This window comes from Beta vulgaris, chromosome 5 (genome assembly GCF_026745355.1).
Source record: "Beta vulgaris subsp. vulgaris cultivar EL10 chromosome 5, EL10.2, whole genome shotgun sequence".
NCBI lineage: Eukaryota > Viridiplantae > Streptophyta > Magnoliopsida > Caryophyllales > Amaranthaceae > Beta > Beta vulgaris.
The window spans coordinates 141779-163507 of NC_079206.1; the positions used below are offsets into that span (position 1 = coordinate 141779).

Genomic DNA, 21729 nt, shown 5'->3' on the forward strand with positions numbered 1-21729 from the left:
CTACCATTCGGGGGTTTGGATGATTCATTTGCCTAATTGCATTTGAGGTTGCTGAATCTAATTACTAGTATTTAGTATTTACCACTTTGGAAAAAAGTTACTTGTAAGTTATACATAGTAGGATTACTAAAGTTTTGGAGCCTAGCTAAAAGGCATATTCGAGAAATTTACTAACAAATTCCCACAGAGTTTAATGAGTTGAAAAGAGAATATACTGTATGTTGCTTTACAAAAATTATGTGACTCTACAAGACTACAACTACAACATACTTAATTTAGTTTCCTTTTTGGCAATACAGAAACTAATTAAATTCAGATGGCACTCTATTTCAATAACAACTCTGAATAAACATCACTAAAAAGTAAAAAGTTTACTTACAATTACAACAATACTCTATTTTTTATTTTTTTTGACGGAAAATACTGTATTTACAATGAAGATGAGAGATACAGTAATTTTTAGTTTAGTTTTTTACACGTCTTTCCTCTTATTGAACCATTCTTTAACTTTTCATCTCAAGTCCTATCTGCACAAATGAAAAGTATACTAACCCTCCTATAGGCTATAGGCTATAGGCTATAGCCCAAGGCCAAGAGTGACAGTAAAACCCAACCAAAGGGGCAATGAATGCAACGTCATTAATCCACCCACCCTGCATGCTGATTGCTGCATCAAAATTAACCTTAACGAGTCCCCTCCCCCACGTGCGGGCGTGCTCTCTCCCTGTTGACTTAGATGAAAAAAGTCAACCCCCAAAAAATACTTACCAGTTAATGCTGGTTAAGATTATTCCACAAAGTTGCGCACTTCCTTGGAGCAAACCCCACGCGTCGTTGAGCCAAGTCATAAACAACCTCAAAACCTTGTTGCTGGTAATTCCCAAGTGTAGCCCCTGGCCCACTCTCCCCCTCATCACCACTATCCATCATCATAAAACACCCTACTCTCCTCCCTTTCTTCACCTCATCACCATTACCAATACCACCGTCCATAAACTTGTAAAAATAATTCCTCTTAGGAAGTACCACACTCGAATTCATTCCTAAATGTAACGCCAAACTTGGCACCACCTTACCAACACTACCCTTCCCACCATGCAAATAAAAGCACGGTCTCAACCCGGTATTCAACTCCGTCTCTTTCGCCCGCTTAAACACCTTCCCTATCTGCCTTTCTAACTCACCCGCAACCGACTCGTAAAACCCGCTTGGCAACATGGTGTATGTTGTCCCACTATCTACAACAAGCCCGCCGTTTCCCTCAGAGTCAACTCTCCTTAAATTCTCCGGTGCCGGAATCCAGCGACTTCCGACGGAAATGCCCTCCAACCCAACGGAGTAAAAATAGGGATGTTTAGGATTATCCAACATAGGAGTGTAGGCAAATAAGGAAACTTTATCAAATTCCCTCTCCTTGTTTTTTCCTAGGATGAGTGGACTTGGGTGTCGGAGTTTCGTAGAGTCAAAGGAGTGAGAAACTAGACAATAAGAGAATTGGTTACCCAATTCAGGGGAGAAGTTAGCTAGCTGAGCTGGAAGAGAGAGAGAGCCTCTTCCAAACCCAGCAACTCCAATAGGTTCCCCTAAAGTAGAGTGAGCACATCCAAAAGTAAAATTCTTAAGAATTAAAGGCTTATCATTTGATGATGAAGGCATCAGAAGATTCTCTTTGTGAAGTTGCGCAATCAAGCTTCCATCACCATAAGCGTAGTAAAAAGAAGGGCAAGCATAATTAGAGCAATCCGAAATTTCAATCTCATCAAGTGGACACTTGGCAATAGCGCAGAGGTCGGAGGAGGATACAGAGGAGTGGGCGGCAGAGCAAGCACGTGACTTGCACGAGAGGAGAGAAGATTTGGAGACGTTGAGAGAGGAGAGAGTACCAGGAGGGTATTTACCATCACAGAGGATGCATTCAAAGGGAGAACAGGGGAACCAAACGACGTCGCTTCCAGTGTCCATGTAAACAGAGAGAGTTTGAGAGTTGAGGGTGAAGGTGAGGGTGTAGTCACTGCCAGGTGAGAGTGGGAGAGAGACTTGTTTGTTGGAGTGGCGACGGTGGCGCGCGGCGGAGATTGCGGTGGTGGATTTTAAGAGGTGGTGGGAAGAAGTGAATTGGGTATGGGTTTTAGAGAGAGAGTGAGTAAGAGGAAGAAGTAATTGTTGGGATGTTAGGGAAAACAATGAAAGACAGAAGAAGAGGGACAAGAATAAAATACAGGAAGCCATGGAAAATAAAACTGTTCTCTTCTTAATCTTCTCTCTCTAAAGCTGTTAGCTGGTGTTTTAAATACTTGGTAGTTTGTAAATGATATTGAGTTTGGAGTTGTGGAAGTGGGATATAAAGAGAGGAAGAAAGCAGAGGATGAGATAAGAAGGAAGTTTCTGGTAAAATGAAGGGGGATACAGCTACACACAACGATAACTTTACTTTTCTTAGAGAATTATACTCTTAGCAATTAGCATAGCAGCAGATATTACTATTACTATTACTATTACTATATTTTAACAGTGGTTGTAGGGAGTAAAATTTGAGAGAGAGGGCCATGCAAAATCTAAATACTAAAATGGAAGAAACAAGACATTCCGTAAAGATGCGTCGATATTTCGTGCAGAGGGAGTGCCGAGTGGGGCATACTGTATAAGTGTACTGACTAGTGACTAGTGTGTGCTGTTGTTAATTGCAAAAACTTGCAATGTGGTTGGTTTTGCAGGAGGTGGTAAACTCAAACTGCTAGTATCTGCTAAATTGTGTTCGGGATAAGGATGGTTTTCTTTCCACATACTTATATAATTTTTTTTTTTACTTTTAGTATTAGGTTGATGATCTATTTTTAAGATTTGTGGTAATCTTAGTCCTCCAATTTCCATATTGTTTTAGTAGGTCGTCTCTATCTTATTCTTATCTCATGACTTAGTCTTACACTCGTACTATTTACTTCCTTTCCTCCTATTTAATTACCCATCATTTCTATCAAATCGCACCAAAAATCAAATATGAAAGATTCAAATTAGAAAATGAAAAAATATTCAAGCCGGATAAGTTAAGCTTTGTTTGATTAACAAGCTACACTAAATACAAAGAGAATGAGTACCCTTATCGAGTTGTTTCCCTGATAATCCTCCACAACCCTCCTCAACTGAATACTACTATAATCATTAACAAGACACCACTATCATCAAACCACCGCCCGACACTACCACCGCTATTAACCACGAATAGTAAAACCATACCTACAAATGCCACCACACCACCTTTGCCCAAGTCCACCAATTAGCGTCTTAGCCTCACCACAACACCACCATCATCCAACTTCATTGTTGTTACTTGTTAGCTTTGCCACCATCCATAAAATAGAAATCTCACCCATGAATAACACTTCACCCACTTACGCCTTCCCCCCTGAAAATTCTCAAACAACAATTGTCTCACTACGTGCTAATTCAATCATCTCAAAATTCCAAAAAAAAAATGAAGGATTTTGGATATTCCTCAAAAATAAAAAAGTATATTTAAAGATATTTTGAATAATCAAGGAGAATTTCATTGTATAGTGGTAAATTTTGGGTACTATACATGTATTGTCGACATATAAGAATCTTGAAAATATATTTATTTGGTAATTGGTACCCCTCTTCTCCTTTTGAATGCATTCTCTATACATCTATTGTCGACATATAAGAATCTTGAAAATAGAATTATTTGTGTGCAAATAATAGAGTGCTAAGAGCCAAAGACATTGAGCACAAAAATCCTAGGGTAAGCCAAAAGGTGCGAATTTGTGACCCATCTGGTTGAGTGCAGTGTGTCGCCGTGTTTGACACCCCAAGCATAAGAATTAAGATAGACGCATCAAATTAGAGGAGTCATCAATATCAAGTCAAAAGCAGTAGTGGTTAGGAGTGACTATCCGTACCGGATTTCTAAAACAAGTTGCGGACCCAATCTCCAGTCTCCGACCAATAATTCATAGGTAGTCGACATTTTGAAATTTCATCAGAGTTGACGTTATCTTCATAGAAAGACCGCTACCTAGCTACACAATACACAGTATTGCTAAATCACAATTCACATCCAATAAATATAACTAATTTGTCCTTTTAAAAAAAACTAATTTGACAATTAATGTTAAGTCTATATTGAGAAAAAATCTTGTCTACCCACCGAGTAAACTACACCCTATTAATAAAGACTTGTTGAGGACTGTTGTAATGGAATCCAACTCAACATATTTTTTTCTGTTAATGTTCTATTAGTAATGGGTTGTCTGTCCGTTGAGTAGGTGTAGTAATGTCTATCTAGATTCTAACACGACAATTATTCATATCACGTCGGAGATGGGGACTAGATAGGGTCCTTTTTTTTGGGTCAATATATATGATTATTGGTGCGTACGTTCTTCTCTACATAAGTATTAGCCCTTTCCTTTGTCTCCATCATTGACTCATGAAGTCATGATACAAGTTTTGGTTCAATGTCATTGGCCTCAATAGTTTCCATCAGAAATACATTGGGAGAAGTATGCTCTCTCCATCCCAAAATTAGGAAAATGTACTCAAACCAAATTTAGTTTCAACTCTTTTTTTTCCATTCCAAAATTGACTTTCCTTATTGACATAGTCCAATCATTTTTTTACTAGCTTTCCTTATAGATATATTACCTCTTTCACTTTTCTATTATAGAGAAAACCAATATATATTACTATCTCATACTATATACTATTCTATTAAAATAATAACAATTGGTAAGACAATTGGCAACCACAATTAAGTTAGATATACTTCAGGTACATATCAATAATATTTTGTAATACTTCCTTTGTCTTTTTACCCACAACACTTTCTAAAAAGAAAATTATTAATTAATTGCAACACATTTTTACTTTTCCTTTCTCTCTATCTCTCTCTAATCACATGTGTCCTTTTTTTTTTCCTCTATCTCTCTCATATCTAAAAATTACATTGGAGTTAATGAAAAAAAAGTGTTACGAATAAAAAAAACAGAAGTATGATAAAGTTTCAAGAAATATATGTACCTATCCATAATACTCTGTAATATTATAAAGTTTCAAGAAATAGTATGTTAAATTGAAAAATTGAAGGGATGAAAGAAAAAACAAAAGACAGCTTGCAAATTTCAAATTTGCATGGCTGAAAGCAAATAGTTAAGGCATACGGAGAATTGGCGCACGAGCATGTCAAGGTTTGACACGTAACACTACGTCCAAAATCTACAAATTACACATAGGACTAGAAGTGGGCCCCAACTCTTCCCCCCACTTAAATCTATTTTGTTTGGCTTCACATTTGGCATGCATTTTTCAATTGGTAATAAAATATTATTAAAAGTAGAGTAAAGACAGATTACATTGAGCCCATAGTGCCTACCAAAATGGACCAGGTCCACTCATTTAATTGGGCCATATAAAATCTTTATATGTTCTCACTAAAATCTAATTATCCAGCTATTGCTACTCCAATATTTTTGAATTCACCTGCCTTTATTCTCTCCTTTCACTGTTGGCATTTCTACGACCACCTAACCAAAAGCAACCCAACAAAGATTCTGGATTCCCCAAATTATAGAATTCAAATTCAGAAAATGTTACAAATTTATTCATTGCTTTTGCTTGTATATGGTTGGTGGCAAACACTATACCAAATATTTCACTTAATTATTGCAAGAAAATGTTGCAAACCTCCAGTAGCAGACGTAAAAGGAGCACTAGCCCACATCTCGATCATCATCACTACCACAATATGATTCATCTAAATTTATCTTCAACTTATCTAACCTTATTTAAACTCGTATTAACTTATTTCATATCTTATTCAAACTTATCTAAACTTCTTAGCTCTTAACTACTCTTGCATGAGTTGATCTTTATCAATTCTTATTAGAATCTTTTTTTTTTTTTTTGGAAACAGATGAGGATAAAGTAAAGAGAGCAGGGAATAGGGATTAGATAAAGTTGAAACCTTTGAATGTCATACGCAAAAACCTTTTTAAAAGTCCAACGATATCAATTACTAAAATTAAAAGCAGTTTTTTCAAGAGCACACGAGTTTGATGATTGATTGAATATTTGAATAGTACCATATTCTCATGAAAATTATGTATGAACACGAAATAGGAAGGTGAGATGAAGCTAGCAAAAATAGACAGCATGAAAATGATGAGGTTAGGTTAACACGTGGATGTGGGAGGACGACCAACAAAATTTGATTAGGAGTAGAAAAGGTTAAGGCCGTCCAAATTGAGAGTTCCTAAACTAAGAGGCCCTACAAAATACAAATGAATGAATAATGATAACGAAACTCCACTCCACTCCACAAAACACTTAGTATTCGGCTCTAGCCTCCTATTCCCATAGTCCCATTTCTAATGTTCACAGATGATCCCATTTGTAAATGGGAAAAAATAGTAGTAAGTCATAAAGCAATAGTCATGGACACGGACATGGACATGGACATGGCAGGATATCATCTATCAGGCCATGCACTTTACTTGCTCGGCGTTAGGCAGTACCACTACCCGCAGTAGGCACTACATACTCAGTAGGCAAGGTTAGCGTATTTAGAGTTTGGTTGTTGGAAAGCTACGGCAGGTGAATACACACCTAAAGAGAAAAGAGCTTTTCCTACTGATTGCAATTGAAATATCTAGAATTCAAAATGGCTTAAAGCGCCGTCCAATGGATAAGTTGAAAAAAGTAAAGTAAGCATAAATTCTACCTAGTATTTATTTATATGCATTAGCATGAGTGTTCGATTAGACACCTAACAATTAGAAAATAAGGCTCACCAACTCAGACGGCAGACCCTGTTTTCCTGCTATATATCAAAAATCAAGATTACAATAAAAGGAAAACCCAGCTGTACTCAAAGGTTTGTCAATGATGAAGCATTGCTTGGCCAGTTCCAATAATTCAATGGAAAGAGACAGCTTCCAAAACTTTTGACGGGCGTGGATAGTACGGTAGGGAATACTCCTAAGCTGCCAAAAATTAATTAACCATACAAAACTTGACACTCATTTAACTTTGCCATGACTATAATTAGTAATATCGCGAGGTACCCTCTACTCGTCCCATCACACTCAAATGTTTTATTTATAATAAGCAACAGCAGGACAGCAGGACAGCAGCCAGTCAGCTACACCAAACATTCAGCATCTTATCCCTAACACACTCACTAAAAGTTCCAATTCTAATCACCTAATGGCTAATGCTATCTTCTATCTTCATGTATTAACAAATCAGAATTGCTTAAAATGTTTCAGCAACCAAAGCAGGAATCATTGTTGCTTTATTTTAATTAAGCTTTCAGAGGTAGCAATAATTGAAGCGTTTTTACACTAGAACACCAACCCATGCGCTTCTTGATCTGAGGATTTACCTAACTAATGTAGCATCTAAGTACAAAAAAGTGATTAACCTCGTTCTCATCAGCATAACACTTCAAAAGGATTTGAAAAATAGAAAATCAGAAGTATCTACGTAGGAATATAACCTAAACTTACATTTATCTTAGAGAGAGCTACATTCAATTCCTTAGAGGTCAATCTTAGAGATAAGAATGGGCAAAGAGAGGGTACGATATAATATCTACATGGTATCCAAATGATGGGCAAGCCAAAGACCATAAAGAGATGGACCAGTACCCAGAAACTGATTACTGACTACTGACTACTGACTACTGACTAGACATCAACAACATCCAGCTGATATTTTTATTGGAACACGGCTGCTATCAAATAATACAGCAACCATGCAGTTTTTAAGTAGTCAATTAATGTCCCAAATAAACATATATGCATGAGGAAGTAAATACTTTTAACTAGAATTACACCCAAAAATATAATTTTAACTAATCATTATTACATTATGATTATATAGTTATAATTTGTAGTTTGATTATCTCTTTCATGAGTCTTAATCCATCTTCAACATGGTTTAAAAAAACGGTCACAGACTCATGGTCGCGGAAACGATTGTAGTTTCTTAGGAACAGAACGGATACATTCGATGCGGATCAAGTCATGGTTTCGCCTACAAATTTGTTATTAGACAGTTTCTTAGTTTTTCGAGTATACCCCAGTATTATGATAGTATAATAATAACAAATTGTAAATTTGTTATAGTTAATAAAATCTTTCATATTCCTATTATTTAGAGACAAAAAGAGAAAGAGAGGTATTATAATATTTTAATGTCCGTCCAAAGTAGATAAGAAAAACTAAAAAGGTGTTAGAATATTAGCGGGGCCTTTTCCAAAGCAAAAGTATAAATACTAATCTGGAATGGATGAAAAGGGAAAGTATAAGCCCTATGATGGGAAACACGGAATAAATGAGTAATAATGTTTTATCTATTATAATTAAAGTAGCATAAGTTAATATAACTAATTAACTATCCAATACTGTTTCTAAATAAAAACTAAACTCTTTTTTGACCCTTCATGTCAACCTAAACTCGAGAGCAATCACGGTAAACCACTTTCAACTCAAAACTACACGTGTTGTGATTTAAAACAAGTATTAATTAATTACAGCAATTAACATCAATCAAGAAGAAGAAAGAAATTGAACCAACAAACAAGCAATTCGAAAAGACGAAAAGTAAGGAAAGAACACACCACTATGGCACTATTAACGCAAGAAAACCAAGCTTTGTAGAGAAAAAAACCACTAACATGCACTATGGATCCAATGGAGAACAATGATGAACATACTATTCTCTCATACACGCTTGGAATCTCACTATCTTAAAACCCTTGAAAAGATGAGATACCAAGTTTTAGCAAATGAGAATGTGTTCACACCTTCTACAATTAGACAACATGGTAGTTATACTATTAAGATTAAAAGCAACCCAAGGGCCATAGCTTAATCTCAAGCTCAGATTAAAATCGCAAAGTCGAACAAGTGCCCACCAAGGCTATAGGGTCTGCGTGCTGGGACATTCAACCCAGAACGAAACAAGAAATGCAGCAGGTGAATCCCACCGAGCAGCAACACGCTCGGCCTGGGTTAACCGAGCATACGAACTTCAGCCTTCTTTCAAGAAAGACGATCCAGCCCAAGCCAAACCAAACTAGGATAAGGAGTCAACCCGAGCTACTGTTCATCTTCTTCTTCTCTCTTCGTCTTGCATGACCATCTCTACCAATACCCAACAACCTGATCCTTCATAACCCAAACTCAACGGTGCCTAACCCAAACCTAACTCGACGAGATCCATAATCAAGCAAACTTTTAGGATGCCTAATCCAAACCTTACTCGACGAGTCTTGTTGGACTTAAACTCATTGATGTAGCATATGTACAATCAACAAAGGTAATCTGGCAATATTCTATACCTATTTGTAACAATAATCAAATTTTGTTGAAATAAATATTTCAAGTGCGCGCATGCGCGTCACATATACAAAAAAAAAAAAAGAAAAAAAAAAAGAGTAAGTGCACACACACAGCAGCAAATGACAGCAAAAGATGTGCACATGTATCAGTAACTGACAGCAACAAATGAACACAGATAGCTGCAGCTTACAGCACATTATATACACACACTCATTTATCACAAATAGCAAAAGAGATCTTCAAGTACCTTGGATATATTGAATCAATAAACTTCTTGAGCTCAAAGCTATAATAAACCCTGCAAAAGAAAATGCAAAAGACCATACAACACTTTGTGAGGCGTTTACTACTAAACCAAAAACAAGTATTAATTCATATAGTAGAAAAAGAGCAACAGCCATGCACAAGCATGAAACTATGAAAAATCAACACCCCACCCCTCCGCAGGTAACAATTAAGCACATGCAAAGTTGCAAAGCACAACACTGACTTTAATTTTAGAATTAAATACATGTGAAGTACTCCCTCTGTTTTCTTTATCCTTCCTACTTTCATGTACGCATCTCCCTATGCACATTGTTGAACTTAAATATCTTTCATTATATATTCGTAAAATTTATAACGATCGAATATTAATAAAATACTAATTGAGACGAATCAAACAAGACCCCGCATGATTATATTTTTCTTATAAATTGATAAAAATTGAGAAGATTCCCTCTAAATAAGAATAGTATCAAGATTACAAGTGAGAAAGACAAAAAAAAAACAGAGGGTGTATAGCTCATGCATCCGAGCATCATCCCCCAGTAAATACTAAATAGATATTGGTGAATGTCAATCGAGTTAATTATTTACAGAAAGGATCATGTACAACAGTCAACAGCTAAGAAACTAAGTCTTTTTCTTGTTCAGCTAGTTCCCTACCGGACATAAAATTCGGATATATCTAGTAATACTGCCTCTGTTTTTTTTTATCTTTCTAACTTGGAATCTTGACACTATTCATACTTAGAAAGAATCTTCTTAATTTATAAAAAACAATACAATCATGTGAGGTCTTGTTTGATTCGTCTCAGTTAACACTTTATTAATATTCAATTGTTATAATTTTTACTAATATATAATGAAAGAAATTCAAGTTCAAAGACGTGCATTGGGAGACGAGCACAGAAAAGTAGGAATGATAAAAAAGAGGGAGTACATTAGTATAATTCAAGCAAGATAGTAAGACAGCACAAGCAGATGAGGCTACCCCAGTATTAGAGGTGGGCATGGGCCGGGCCTGTTCATGGGCTCGGCCTGCGTGCTTGAGTAAATGGCGGGCTGTGGCGGGCTCGGGCCCTTAAGTGGCGAGCCGGGCCGGGCTTGAAAATTCAAAAATTTGTCCACGGGCCGGGCTCGTGCTTCTCGCGGGCCTGACCCATGTTTTATGTTGTTTTTTTTGACAGTTTTAGGGTAAAAAACAAAGGAAAGGAGCGTTCGTCCCGCGGGCCGGAAATAAAATTTCTTAACCGCGACAGGCCCGCGGCCCACGTAGCGGACAACGGGCCAGGCCTCGAGCGGGCTCGTGCCGTGCCGGCCCACGTGCCAGACCGGCCCATGCCCACCTTTACCCAGTATTAGCCAAAGCTGATATTAAGCCTAAATTGTTAAGCTACTAATACTTTTTTTACTCAAATTTATTTGTATCTTGGGTTGCAAGTACAATCTTGTTCTTAATAAGACATGAATTACACTATGTAGATGTCAACTCTGTAGGTTAAGAAGTCTAAACTCTGAATCCACATAATACATTATCAAAGTACATCAATGATCATCTCATATTCCTATCTGAAAAAAACATTCAGCCGTTTAGCACCAAGAGACCAGAGGACCTGCCACCAAAATCTAGAGACAAAAAGAGACTAGAGAGGTAGAGAAGCAGAAAACTAGCTGACTTAATACCTATTCTGATAGCATGTCAACAATGCTTTGCTTCAAAATTTCTAATCCTTCTATCATAGATGCATCTTTGTTCTAAACAAAAATAGTTGCATAATACAAAGCCCTGATGAGAAGGTTTGAGGTCTAAACATGAATCTCGTCGATTATAACGACAGCAAATGAGAGAAATTAGTTATACTAGACTAGATAGGACGAAGGTTAAGGCTTTGTTTTGGCAAAAATAGAGTCAACTCTTTTTCATCTATAATTGAAGGCTGTGCGGAGTCAGCTCTACATAACTTGCAAACAGTCTTGCAGAGATCAACCAAAGCACAAAAGGCTAATCCTGAAGAGAGGTCGTGCAGGTTTACAAACAATAAATATCTTAGATCTTGTAGTCTCAAAAATGAGCAAGATACAAAATATGTATGGAGATATTCATACTGCTAAACTGGTGCAACCTAGACGCGCTGAACGTATCAAACAGGAAGGCCAACCTTAGCACCACTAGCTACTCCAACTGATGCTGAGGCAGACCACATTAATTTTTCTGGACCACAACTGAATATTCCAATTTCAAAACAAAATGCCGTAGCTAAATGATACCATTTGGTGCCATATCTAGGTTACGACCCTTATGGTTGCTTATTAGCATCATTGGTTTTAACAGAACAGCAGTGCCAAGTTCACTCATTTAGTGAGGCAAGGGAGGATTCAATGCTAGCTGGAGATATACTAGATGTGAGAAAATTTGAAAACCTAAAAGGAGTGTTAATAGATAAAAGCTTAAGAACCATAATACAAGCAGCCCTGACGTGTATAAAGCAGTCTCAAAGAAAAATGTACCTTTCTTAACAGAGGAAGGATACACCAAAGAAGGCAACACGAAAAAAAGTGACATTGAGCATTGAACTGACCATGTTATTTTGTTTTCTAATGTAGAAGACATAGACAAGTGTTCAAAGTCATTCTGGAATTTGCAAACTAAATAATGGATTAAAGAATCATTTAGTCAAAATGGACATACATTACAACAATATTTAGCATCCCCCTATAGGCAAGAATTCCCTACATGAAGCAAAAAATAAGTACAGATATTCACAAAATCATAACAATCCAGTATGCTCACTTAGACTGGATGACTAAAAAAGTTTATATCCCCTTAGATATTTAAAGACTCTGCTTAAAATTAAAGCACAGACACATAGTATGATGGACCATAGGCTGTATGTTTATTGATTATCGGCAGCACTAGTACTGGACTTCAAAATTCTACTCAGGTCTCGACAATAATACACTTAAGTATATATAAGATATTACCTATACATTGGATATAACTATAAAGGCTTAAGTTTCTCCAAGAGCTTCTCTGCTTCTACGAATCCACCAAGAGGCCCCATTGATGTATACTTGATGTATTTCCAGCTACAAAAACCAGTTAAAAAATGATATATTACTATTTTCCAACAGGAAAAGATGCAAAAGAAACCAGACTCGTTTACAAAAGCCTTTGATTAACAGAAAAAAAAAATTCTACCTTGGCATAAAAGGAAGTGCTAGGCAATGAAGGTGCAGATGGTCAACACTGTTGAAAGGAGGTCTGTGAAAGCCAAATCTGCCACATAACCCAGAGAAGAATATGACATACTTAGTTCGTTCAGTATGGAAGAAATCAGAGTTCATCTAGGAAAAAGGGAAAAACCCTGAGATGTGACTGCAGAAATTCTAAATTGATGGAAGAAATGACGAGGGAAGTGCTAACTTTTGTGTGTGTGTGAGTATGTGTGGGGGTGTACAAACATATATAGAACGACAACAACTAGTCAACTATACCAAATCCTTGAACCTAAAAGATGAGGTCAGGTAAAATATATCTCTTCTGGTCATCCACAAAGATCCCCTTTCTCCTTTCACTTCTACCTATTTTGTATGCTCCTGTAAACTTCTTCACATCATATTTAACCTCCTCCATTCAAGACTTATTTAGCTTCTCTGGGCTTCTTCTACAATCAAACTATCTACTTTCCTTACTGGTATATATTCTGATCCCCGAACATGCCCTAATCACCGTAGCTGATTCTCCTGTATCTTATCCTAATCATTTACAGCTTTCAACCTTCCTTTGAATATTCTTATCACGAATTTTAATCCTTACAGTGTCCCCACACATCCATCAATATACACACTTTCATGAGGTTAAAAGTCAGTCAAAATAGCAACTCCTTGTGAAACAACAATCAAGAGAAAAAAACATAAGGAAGCCTCCATTTTCATGAACCCTATTTTGTCATTACTCATACATTTATCATACATGCATATTCCAAGCTAACTTTCAAGAATGCTCTGAGATGACTGAACTTATATGTTTTACCAATTTGTAGAATAAGTGAGAAAAGTAAAGACAGTTGCATATGCGAAGCAATACCTATGCACATTAGATTGCGAGGCTTCTTGTTGTAACAATGTTTTGCCCACATTCAGCATTTGAGTAACTGGAGAGAAAGAGAAAAGTATTAGAACATAGTTGAAATCCAAAATGGAAATTGAAGATGATGCATCAATCAAATTCCACGTTACATTAACATTACCCAAAGAAAAGTGTTCATCTCCTCTTTGGAGGTTTTTCACTGTTGGGATGTGCTGAATAGGGATGACCAAGTAATGTCTGCAAAAGCAGCCATCTAAGAATAATGTGCAATTAGAATATTCCACTGAACTAATATGATTTGCAAAAGACGAGTATTTAATTAAGATATAAGATAGATCATAGATGGTCTTAAAAGTTAAAAGTAGGTATGAGAATTACGATGATGGTGAATAGTAGAGTATATAGTTTAGACTTAAGAGGAAGAGAACGGGAGGTACCGGAAAGCAGCAGGTTTGATGTCCTGGAAAGCCACCATCTTGTCATCCTGCCAAATTAACAAAATTCAATTACTCTTATCAAAATTGAACTATCAACTTTCGACATTCATTGGATCAGCATCAGCATCAGCATCAGCATCAGCAATACCTGGTGGACGAGGCGGGTCGAGGAGGAGGAGGAGGAGGAGCGCGCGATTTCGCAAAATATGCACGCCGATGTCGACATCCACGCCACCCTCTTCTAGCTGCTCACCACAAACCACTTTGGTGGTGGAACGACTACTCGCCTAGCGGTTGTTTTTTTCTCGTTGAATATTCCAACCTAATATGAGAATTAAGTGCCAAATAACACCTTAATCATCATGATTCGTAAACATTGAATATCAACCTTGTAATTAACTAATTTTTCATTTTATCTTTTTCACAACTTCAATTTTTGCCAATTTTGCCTAATATATATATATATATATATATATTATATATATTATATATATATATATATATATTGGCAAATATGTAATTCGAGAGATATTTTACTTGGTATTAAGGATATAAACTCAATAATCCTCGTATGAGGTTAGGTAATGTTGCTCAAATTACAACTTGTCTTACCAGTTTATTCCTTGAAATTCTAATACGAGAGTCGTCACGAGTGTCAACCACCATGGCCAACCATGTTGGCATAACCATGATCGACATATGTCAATATTGGTGTCGTGCAACTCAAAGGCAACAAAACTCACAAACGAATATATCTGATCGCTATTGTCATGCATGGCAGCAACGTGTATTATGACCATGAGGGCTCGTTGAATAATAAAGGTGAAAATCAAACTGCCAAGATTCTAACATATGTCAAGTAATCTGGCTCATTATTTTTTCGGCACGTGTACGAAGAGGATAATATAAAGCAGGAAGCAATTGCCACTATATAAACATTCCTTTACTGTTCACATGTACTTACAAATTCATTAGCTTGCCTACATTATAATATGGTTTTACACAGGTATAACTTTCCTCCACTACCCATAACACCAAGACCTACCATCCTCAAATTGAACGTTATCCTTTATTGTCCTAGTTTTCCACTTGAGAATGATCACAATTATAGAAAGTGGCAAAAATTATTTGGTTTCTCATGGAAAATAAAATTTAAATTATATCAATCAAACAACATCCCAAGCTTAATCATCATAATAATGTGTGAATACTCAAGATTTGGAATCAAGATCCATATAGATTATTAGCCTAGTTGATATCTCTAACCAAAAGAAAAAAAAAAAGGTTGAATAATGCATTAAGCATATCACTCGGGCAACTTTAGAAAAAATTAAGGAATCCCCAAAAAGAACAGGCCACAGGGGTGTACAGTCCGATTCGGTCGATTTAGCCCTAACACAGCCTCCGGCAAGCACGATGAGCCAGAGCTACGGTTCAAGTTCGCAGATGTTCCAACTGAAATTGGACCCTCTTACCGGCAACTCTGAGTGGGTGGTCGTGGGAGCAGACGACGACGGTGCTGGCATGGAAGTTGAGTTAGCTACGACTTCATATCTGGACATGCTTAACGACAGTTGCAGAAACAAGGCTTATCGTGAAGCCATTGACAAGACTGTCACTCGACCTTGCTGCGTCCTTGACATTGGGTATTCATTACTTTCCTTGTTGTTTGTTGAATCAACCAATATAATATATATGTAGAATCTTGTTTTATTATTCCTATTCCTTTAATTTGCAGCGCTGGTACAGGCTTATTATCTATGATTGCTGCACGCGCAATGCCTACTAACAGTGATTCAAAAGGTAGCGTCTTTGCATGTGAGTCATACCTTCCAATGTTCAAGCTCATGAGGAAACTTGTCCGCTGCAATTCCTTGGACAAGAACATTAAAATCATCAACAAGCGCTCTGATGAACTCATAATTGGAGTTGATATCCCTGCTCGAGCTGACATACTTGTGAGTCACAATCCAGTATCCTCTTCTGACTAATGACTATACTTTGTCTGTCAAATGAATAATGATCAATTGTGATTCATTCCAAAATGCAATGCAGGTAAGTGAGATCCTAGACTCTGAGTTGTTAGGAGAAGGACTCATTCCTACTTTGCAACATGCACATGATGAGCTACTCGTACAGAATCCTTTAACTGTTCCATATCGAGCTATTGTTTATGGCCAGGTCAGAATAACTCTTCTTAATTAGCTTCTAGCTTGTCTGCCCAATCATTAACATCATTAATCATTAATGCATATCTTTATTTATTTTTCTCTCAGAGCAGCTACTTGAAAGCAGCTTCTTATGGAAACTACATGATCTCTATAACAATGACATCTCTGCATCAGATGCCATTCGTCTTCTTCCCCCTCAACTCCCTTACATGTTAAGTGTCAAACCTAAACAGTACCCAATGCATTGTGACCCGTTGCAACATGAATCAAAACTGGTAAACTGCTTTTAACTTTGCCTTAATAGCCTCTCACATCTATCTTTCATTTTTTCCTAATTAACCATCCCTCCAGCTTTCAGAACCCTTCAAAATATTTGAGTTTGACTTTTCGAAACGCCCAGACAGTTATGGGGAGGCTGACATTTTCATAAACTCAACTGCTGATGGAACTGTAAATGCTGTTATTTCCTGGTATATCATCTCATTCCCAGCAGTTAGGTTAATGACTTTGTTTTTTGTTGCTCTTTTATCATAATAGCTTTTACCTTTACTCTGTTTAGGTGGGTACTTCAACTTGATCAACAAGGAACAATCTATTACTCTACTGCACCCAAGTGGATTAAACATTTACAGCCGGGTACTGCAATCATTTTAGTCCATGCTCCATTAGACTATGCTGCTATAGTGGCGACAAAGGGTTTCATGCACACCTTCAAGAATTTGAAATGTCTTACAAAATTATATAAGCATTGTTTTTATTACTCCCGAGTCTCACTATTCATAGTACAATTGCTGTTTTATGACCTTATTAAAACAGTGTGTTAAAGGTTCACTTCATATTAAAGTATAGTCTTGTTATCTAACTATCAGTGAGAATGTTTAGTTTTATGAGAAAGAAATTGTTCGATTTCCTATATTCTACAACTCCTTAATTTTATTTCTATGCTGACTAAACATGTTGATTCACCAGGTAGTGAGACTTGGTGTGACCACTGGAAACAGTGTGTTTGGTTCGTCCCAGGAAAGGGTTTGTCAGTATCCAGAGATGAAGAGATTCATTTGCATGCTGTCCACTCAGATATCAGTATCTCTTATAGTCTCAGGGTTGCAAGCCAAAGAACTAAGAATGAGAATAGTATCCGCAATGATGGTTTTCAGCTTATATTGCCGCCTGAAAAAATTGCAACCTATTCGGATGACAGTTGGAGACATAGTGTATTATTAGCTGTACAAAACGCTGTAAGGGCTTGGTGGCATTATCTGTGTCTTACACACCTTTAAGTTAGTCCAGCCATTTCCTTTTATTTAAATGCCAATTTTCTCTATTAAGCAAATGATGAATTGTCAGGAGAACGGCTAATCTAATTGGTCGCTTATGCCAGTAGTAACAGTAGGAGATTATTCGTCTTGATATACTTGGTAGAGTCTAAGGGTTTGGTAAAGCCAACTTTTGGAAATCCTACGCTAAGTTTTAATCATGGAGCTGATAAACTTCCTTCAACTACTGGATGTATCATCAATGTTTGCTTTAAGGGGGAAAATGAACATTTTCAGCATATCTGCATAGTTTTGTTGTATTCATATGATTTGTGACAGCTTCCTAATGTAATGTATGTCGTCCTGAACAACTTGATGATTTAGTCATGAGCTGGGAATTGGGACAACACAATTACACAACTATTATTTGCATAAAGTTGCTGTTGGTTTTACCAAAAAGTTGCTTGAGTAACCATTGCTTGAGTTACCAAAAAGTTGCTGTTGGTTGTTTGTTCAAGGGTGTATATTCCTTCTTTTTAGTATTCTGTTCTCTCCCCCCCCCCCTTCTGTGCCCTGAATTAATATGAGCTTTCCCTCTTTCGCAGTTTTGCAGAAAAGATTACCCATTGTGTTTTGTTGCGGATGATAGTATTTTTCTAGCGACAGCCATAGCTCATCTTTGTAAAACTTCACGTATAATGTTGTTGTTTCCTGGGTTGCGGGAGAGAGGCTTTCAGTATCTGCAAGCTATTGCTGAAACAAATCAGTTTTCTGTGAACTGTATGAAACTTCTTGATCACCGGATAGACTGCATGACAATGTATGACACAGATGGGAAGAAGGTAGCCTCCAATATGATTAGTATGCTAGGTTTTACTGAATTACATTGGGTTTCTTATATCATAAATTCCGAGGCATAATTTGTATTTTTAATCATATACTTATACCGGGATGTTTTATGCTTCCTTTCGCTTTGCGCCTTTGCCTGAAGTTGAACATTTAGCTCTGCAAGTGCTGGTTGAATCTGTCAGTTAATGGTGCTTTGTTCTCTTCTTCTTTTTCCGTATGTGGTAGATTGACGTATTAGTTGGAGAGCCATTCTACCTTGGATCTGAAAACTATCTTCCATGGAGAAATTTGCGATTCTGGTGATTACCTTGAACTTTTTCTGGTTTTATTTAAGAAACTGGTTGTAGCTATTTGTTGGGCTCAGAATGATAATTTTTTACTACCTTGTGTTGCTGAGATATACATCCAATATGTGCTTTTGCTTCCAGAGATTTACAGTCTTCAAGGAAAATCAAAATACTTTCCGTTGTTCAAATCTGCAGAATTTTAGGATTTGAATAAAATATGGAGAAGAAATAAGGGAGAAAAATTCTGTCGAAGTATGATACCTCACTTTCACAAGTATCAGAGGCCTTGCTTCCCATGTCGTGTGAAGTGCGATGGGGAATGAAGATGGGTGATTGGTGCCAAGTTTTATTTCCTTCTCCTAGCTTATTGCATAGCTTTGCTCAGCACTAGGTTTATAGAGGAGCTATTTCTTTCCACCTCAAAATACAGAAATGTCTTTTGCTTTCTGCTTTTCCATAATAATCATATTTTTTATGCTATGTTTCATAGTTCAAATCTTTTATACAATGTACAGGATGTTCCCCTGATATATATTCCATTTAGAAGTGAGACAAATATGTAGGAAAGAGGACATTTGTACAATATTATTGTCCTTGGCCATATTCACAGTCGATTTATGTCCTGTTCTTACTAAGTTGATTCAACTGAATCCACGGAATCATGAGTGGGTATTATCTGGTCACCTCTGCCTAGAATTAATATGCTTACGAGTGCCACTAAAGGATATTGGTCAGTATGCATGAGGTGTTGGCTGGGAAAAGTGCAGGTAGATGAGAACATCTTTCCCACTCGTTTTCAATTTGTATGTTAGTTTTGACGAAGCCAAATTATATGGAAACTGCATACCAGGTTAAATCTTGTGGCTGAAGTTTATCTTATGTGGCTATATAATTTTCGGGCTTTTCTTCTGTGACCTTTTTGTATGTGTAATTGCTGCTTTACTAGACTTTTATCTCCCCTCATTTCTGCAATTCATGCTTTTTTTTGCACGCTTGCAATTCTCATCAATCTAAGTTTGATGTTGGCTTTTTTACCGGTGTGGCTATATGACTAACATTGGTTACTATGCTATCGAATGGGTTTAGGAAAGAAAGGACACGGCTTGAAAGAATATTGTCCAAAGATGTCCAAGTCATACCTAGCAGAGGAATCTTACGAGTTTCTGCCATGTTTCTCCCCGTAAGTGCCTTGGTATACCTTGACTGTGAGTGTCTGAGATGGAGATGTGACGTTATGGTCTGCTTGTTAGGATCTATGGAGAAGTCGTTGCAGTCTTGTAAACATTGAAGGGTTTAATCATTCTGGAGCCAATACCATCCTAGGGGCATGTGGCAACTTGCCATCCCCTCAGGATAGCCCTATATTGCCGTTCTTTGTCTGGCAATCTGGGGAGACTAAGGTATTCTACCCCCCCTTCTCCATGCTCTCATCTATGCTTTCCTCCTGCACCCCGTGCATCCTGAAAATAATATACTTTCTTTGACTAATCTGATTTTCTATTGAGCCACTGCCAGGAACTGAGTGAGAGGTTGACACTGATGGAATTTGACTTCTCAAAACCTATGACTTCTTGCGCTGGGAAAGCAAAGGTACACTCTCTAGTCCCTAGATAACTTATCTAAGTTCCTCATATGTCAGAGGTTCTCCTATTGTGACACTTATCAGGACAACAATAATTATGGTATCTGAATTCATCATAGACTGAGCTATTGGGGCTTGCATCAAATGGCTAAATGGAACCATTTTCTTCCTTCTTGACGGAACTAAGCAATACCATTCCCCTTTTGTTCACCTGAAGTAATTTTACAGCATAAGAATTTGCATCCAATATGTTGATCACTTTTCCAATGCATGTAAGTGGACTTCAATATGATGAATGATGATTATGAACTAATGTAGGTTGATTTTACTGAGACTGGTATATGCCATGGATTCGTTCTTTGGATTGATTGGGTTTTGGATGAAGAAGATGGTATCGTCGTATCAACTGGTCCAGGTATCGAGCTCAATACTAGATTGTCTTCCCTGTGAAATACTTTTTTCAATTATCGTCTCATTTACATAAGTAATTAAAGTGGTAGATTGAGTTTTGGACTGCACTGCTTTGCTGGTATATAGATCATAGACATTGGAAGCAAGGAGTAAAGTTGTTAAGAACACCTGTGGGTGTTGGCAGTCGGGATAATAAACGTTCTGATGAGCGTCATTCGGTGGAAATGAAAGCAAGTTTTGATTCAACAAATGGCAATCTAGCAATTCAATATGATTTTGTTTGATTGGAAGCATCCATCTTTGGCGTAAGTGCATACGCATTTGACATGTCTCTTTCTCCCTTAGTCGTAGTAGACCGTATAAGTGGAATGTATGTGTTCTCTGGGATTTCAGTGATGGCCCCTGCAAATTTGCGAAAATTGGTCCGTTGAAATAAATGAGATGTATCTTTGTTGACTCTGGCAGAACTGCAATTTGTTTAATGAGCAAGAAGCATTTGAAAGCAAGGAAATTGGCAAAGGATAAACTCCATGCCTTTCAATTTCTTGCTCTTGCAGATTGCCATTCATTTGAGACTTGAGAGGCGAAGTGTATTTTAACTTTCTATTTATATTGAGAGAACACAGATGAAAGATTCGAACAATAAATATCCCGTGTACATTGAGGAGGTGTAATAGTCGCATGCTAAGTGTAAGTATGTATAAACACAATGGTGTAAACTGTAAACCTTATTTTTATTAGCACCAGGATACTAGATGAAGTTGAGCTATTACTTTTTCTTTATATTACATCATATTAGATTTATGCATGTCGATGCTTAACTTGGAACATTGAAATCTCTAATAATCTATTAGGGAAAATTTTATGTATCATTTTCAATTAAAGCTATTAAATAAATTGAATAAAAGTTAAAATGTGAGATTAATCTTACGCACAAGCATGGATGAGATTAATCACCAACATGAAATGAGGAACACTTGAACATGTCATATCTTCAAGACCTCACAATGGCAGCAACAG

The 21729-nt window shown here is 37.0% G+C and overlaps 3 protein-coding genes across 4 annotated transcripts; 1 reads left to right on the forward strand and 2 right to left on the reverse strand.

Moving 5' to 3' along the window:
- Nucleotides 1–254: 254 nt before the first annotated feature.
- LOC104907848 (probable aspartyl protease At4g16563) lies at nucleotides 255–9628 on the reverse strand. The gene is made up of 3 exons (XM_057394844.1): nucleotides 9610–9628; nucleotides 3918–4037; nucleotides 255–3403 (listed from the first exon to the last, which is right to left on the reverse strand). Exon 3 carries the CDS (start codon nucleotides 2227–2229, stop codon nucleotides 772–774), a length of 1458 nt encoding a protein of 485 aa, XP_057250827.1. The 5' UTR covers nucleotides 2230–3403; nucleotides 3918–4037; nucleotides 9610–9628; the 3' UTR covers nucleotides 255–771.
- On the reverse strand, nucleotides 9596–14497 carry LOC104907851 (bifunctional adenosine 5'-phosphosulfate phosphorylase/adenylylsulfatase HINT4). Its single transcript, XM_010696859.4, has 7 exons — nucleotides 14302–14497; nucleotides 14154–14200; nucleotides 13877–13953; nucleotides 13714–13780; nucleotides 12826–12903; nucleotides 12609–12713; nucleotides 9596–9660 (listed from the first exon to the last, which is right to left on the reverse strand). The coding sequence occupies exons 1-6, from the start codon at nucleotides 14377–14379 to the stop codon at nucleotides 12626–12628; spliced, it is 435 nt and encodes a 144-aa protein (XP_010695161.2). The 5' UTR covers nucleotides 14380–14497; the 3' UTR covers nucleotides 9596–9660; nucleotides 12609–12625.
- Nucleotides 14498–15189: 692 nt separating this feature from the next.
- On the forward strand, nucleotides 15190–21517 carry LOC104907847 (protein arginine N-methyltransferase 1.6). Of its 2 annotated transcripts, none has more exons than XM_010696855.4 (14): nucleotides 15190–15799; nucleotides 15892–16111; nucleotides 16209–16334; nucleotides 16435–16599; nucleotides 16676–16794; nucleotides 16884–16960; nucleotides 17294–17562; nucleotides 18186–18422; nucleotides 18655–18728; nucleotides 19803–19896; nucleotides 19967–20116; nucleotides 20232–20306; nucleotides 20617–20713; nucleotides 20836–21517. In XM_010696855.4, the coding sequence occupies exons 1-14, from the start codon at nucleotides 15570–15572 to the stop codon at nucleotides 20991–20993; spliced, it is 2091 nt and encodes a 696-aa protein (XP_010695157.2). In that variant the 5' UTR covers nucleotides 15190–15569; the 3' UTR covers nucleotides 20994–21517. The 2 variants fall into 2 exon arrangements, with proteins under 2 accessions (XP_010695157.2, XP_048501245.1); XM_048645288.1 differs by having other exon boundaries at nucleotides 15659–15799; nucleotides 15903–16111.
- Nucleotides 21518–21729: the final 212 nt, after the last annotated feature.

Bases quoted from the DNA above. Each gene is read 5' to 3' on its own strand.
- LOC104907847 (XM_010696855.4), top strand. From the start codon at position 15,570: ATGAGCCAGAGCTACGGTTCAAGTTCGCAGATGTTCCAACTGAAATTG. The intron at 18,423-18,654 runs GTAGCCTCCAAT...CGTATGTGGTAG, and splicing joins ATGACACAGATGGGAAGAAG to ATTGACGTATTAGTTGGAGA. The intron at 19,897-19,966 runs GTAAGTGCCTTG...TCTGCTTGTTAG, and splicing joins TTTCTGCCATGTTTCTCCCC to GATCTATGGAGAAGTCGTTG.
- LOC104907851 (XM_010696859.4), bottom strand. From the start codon at position 14,379: ATGTCGACATCGGCGTGCATATTTTGCGAAATCGCGCGCTCCTCCTCC. The intron at 14,201-14,301 runs GTATTGCTGATG...TTAATTTGGCAG, and splicing joins CGACCCGCCTCGTCCACCAG to GATGACAAGATGGTGGCTTT. The intron at 12,714-12,825 runs GTAGAATTTTTT...TGGTTTTTGTAG, and splicing joins GCACTTCCTTTTATGCCAAG to CTGGAAATACATCAAGTATA.
- LOC104907848 (XM_057394844.1), bottom strand. From the start codon at position 2,229: ATGGCTTCCTGTATTTTATTCTTGTCCCTCTTCTTCTGTCTTTCATTG.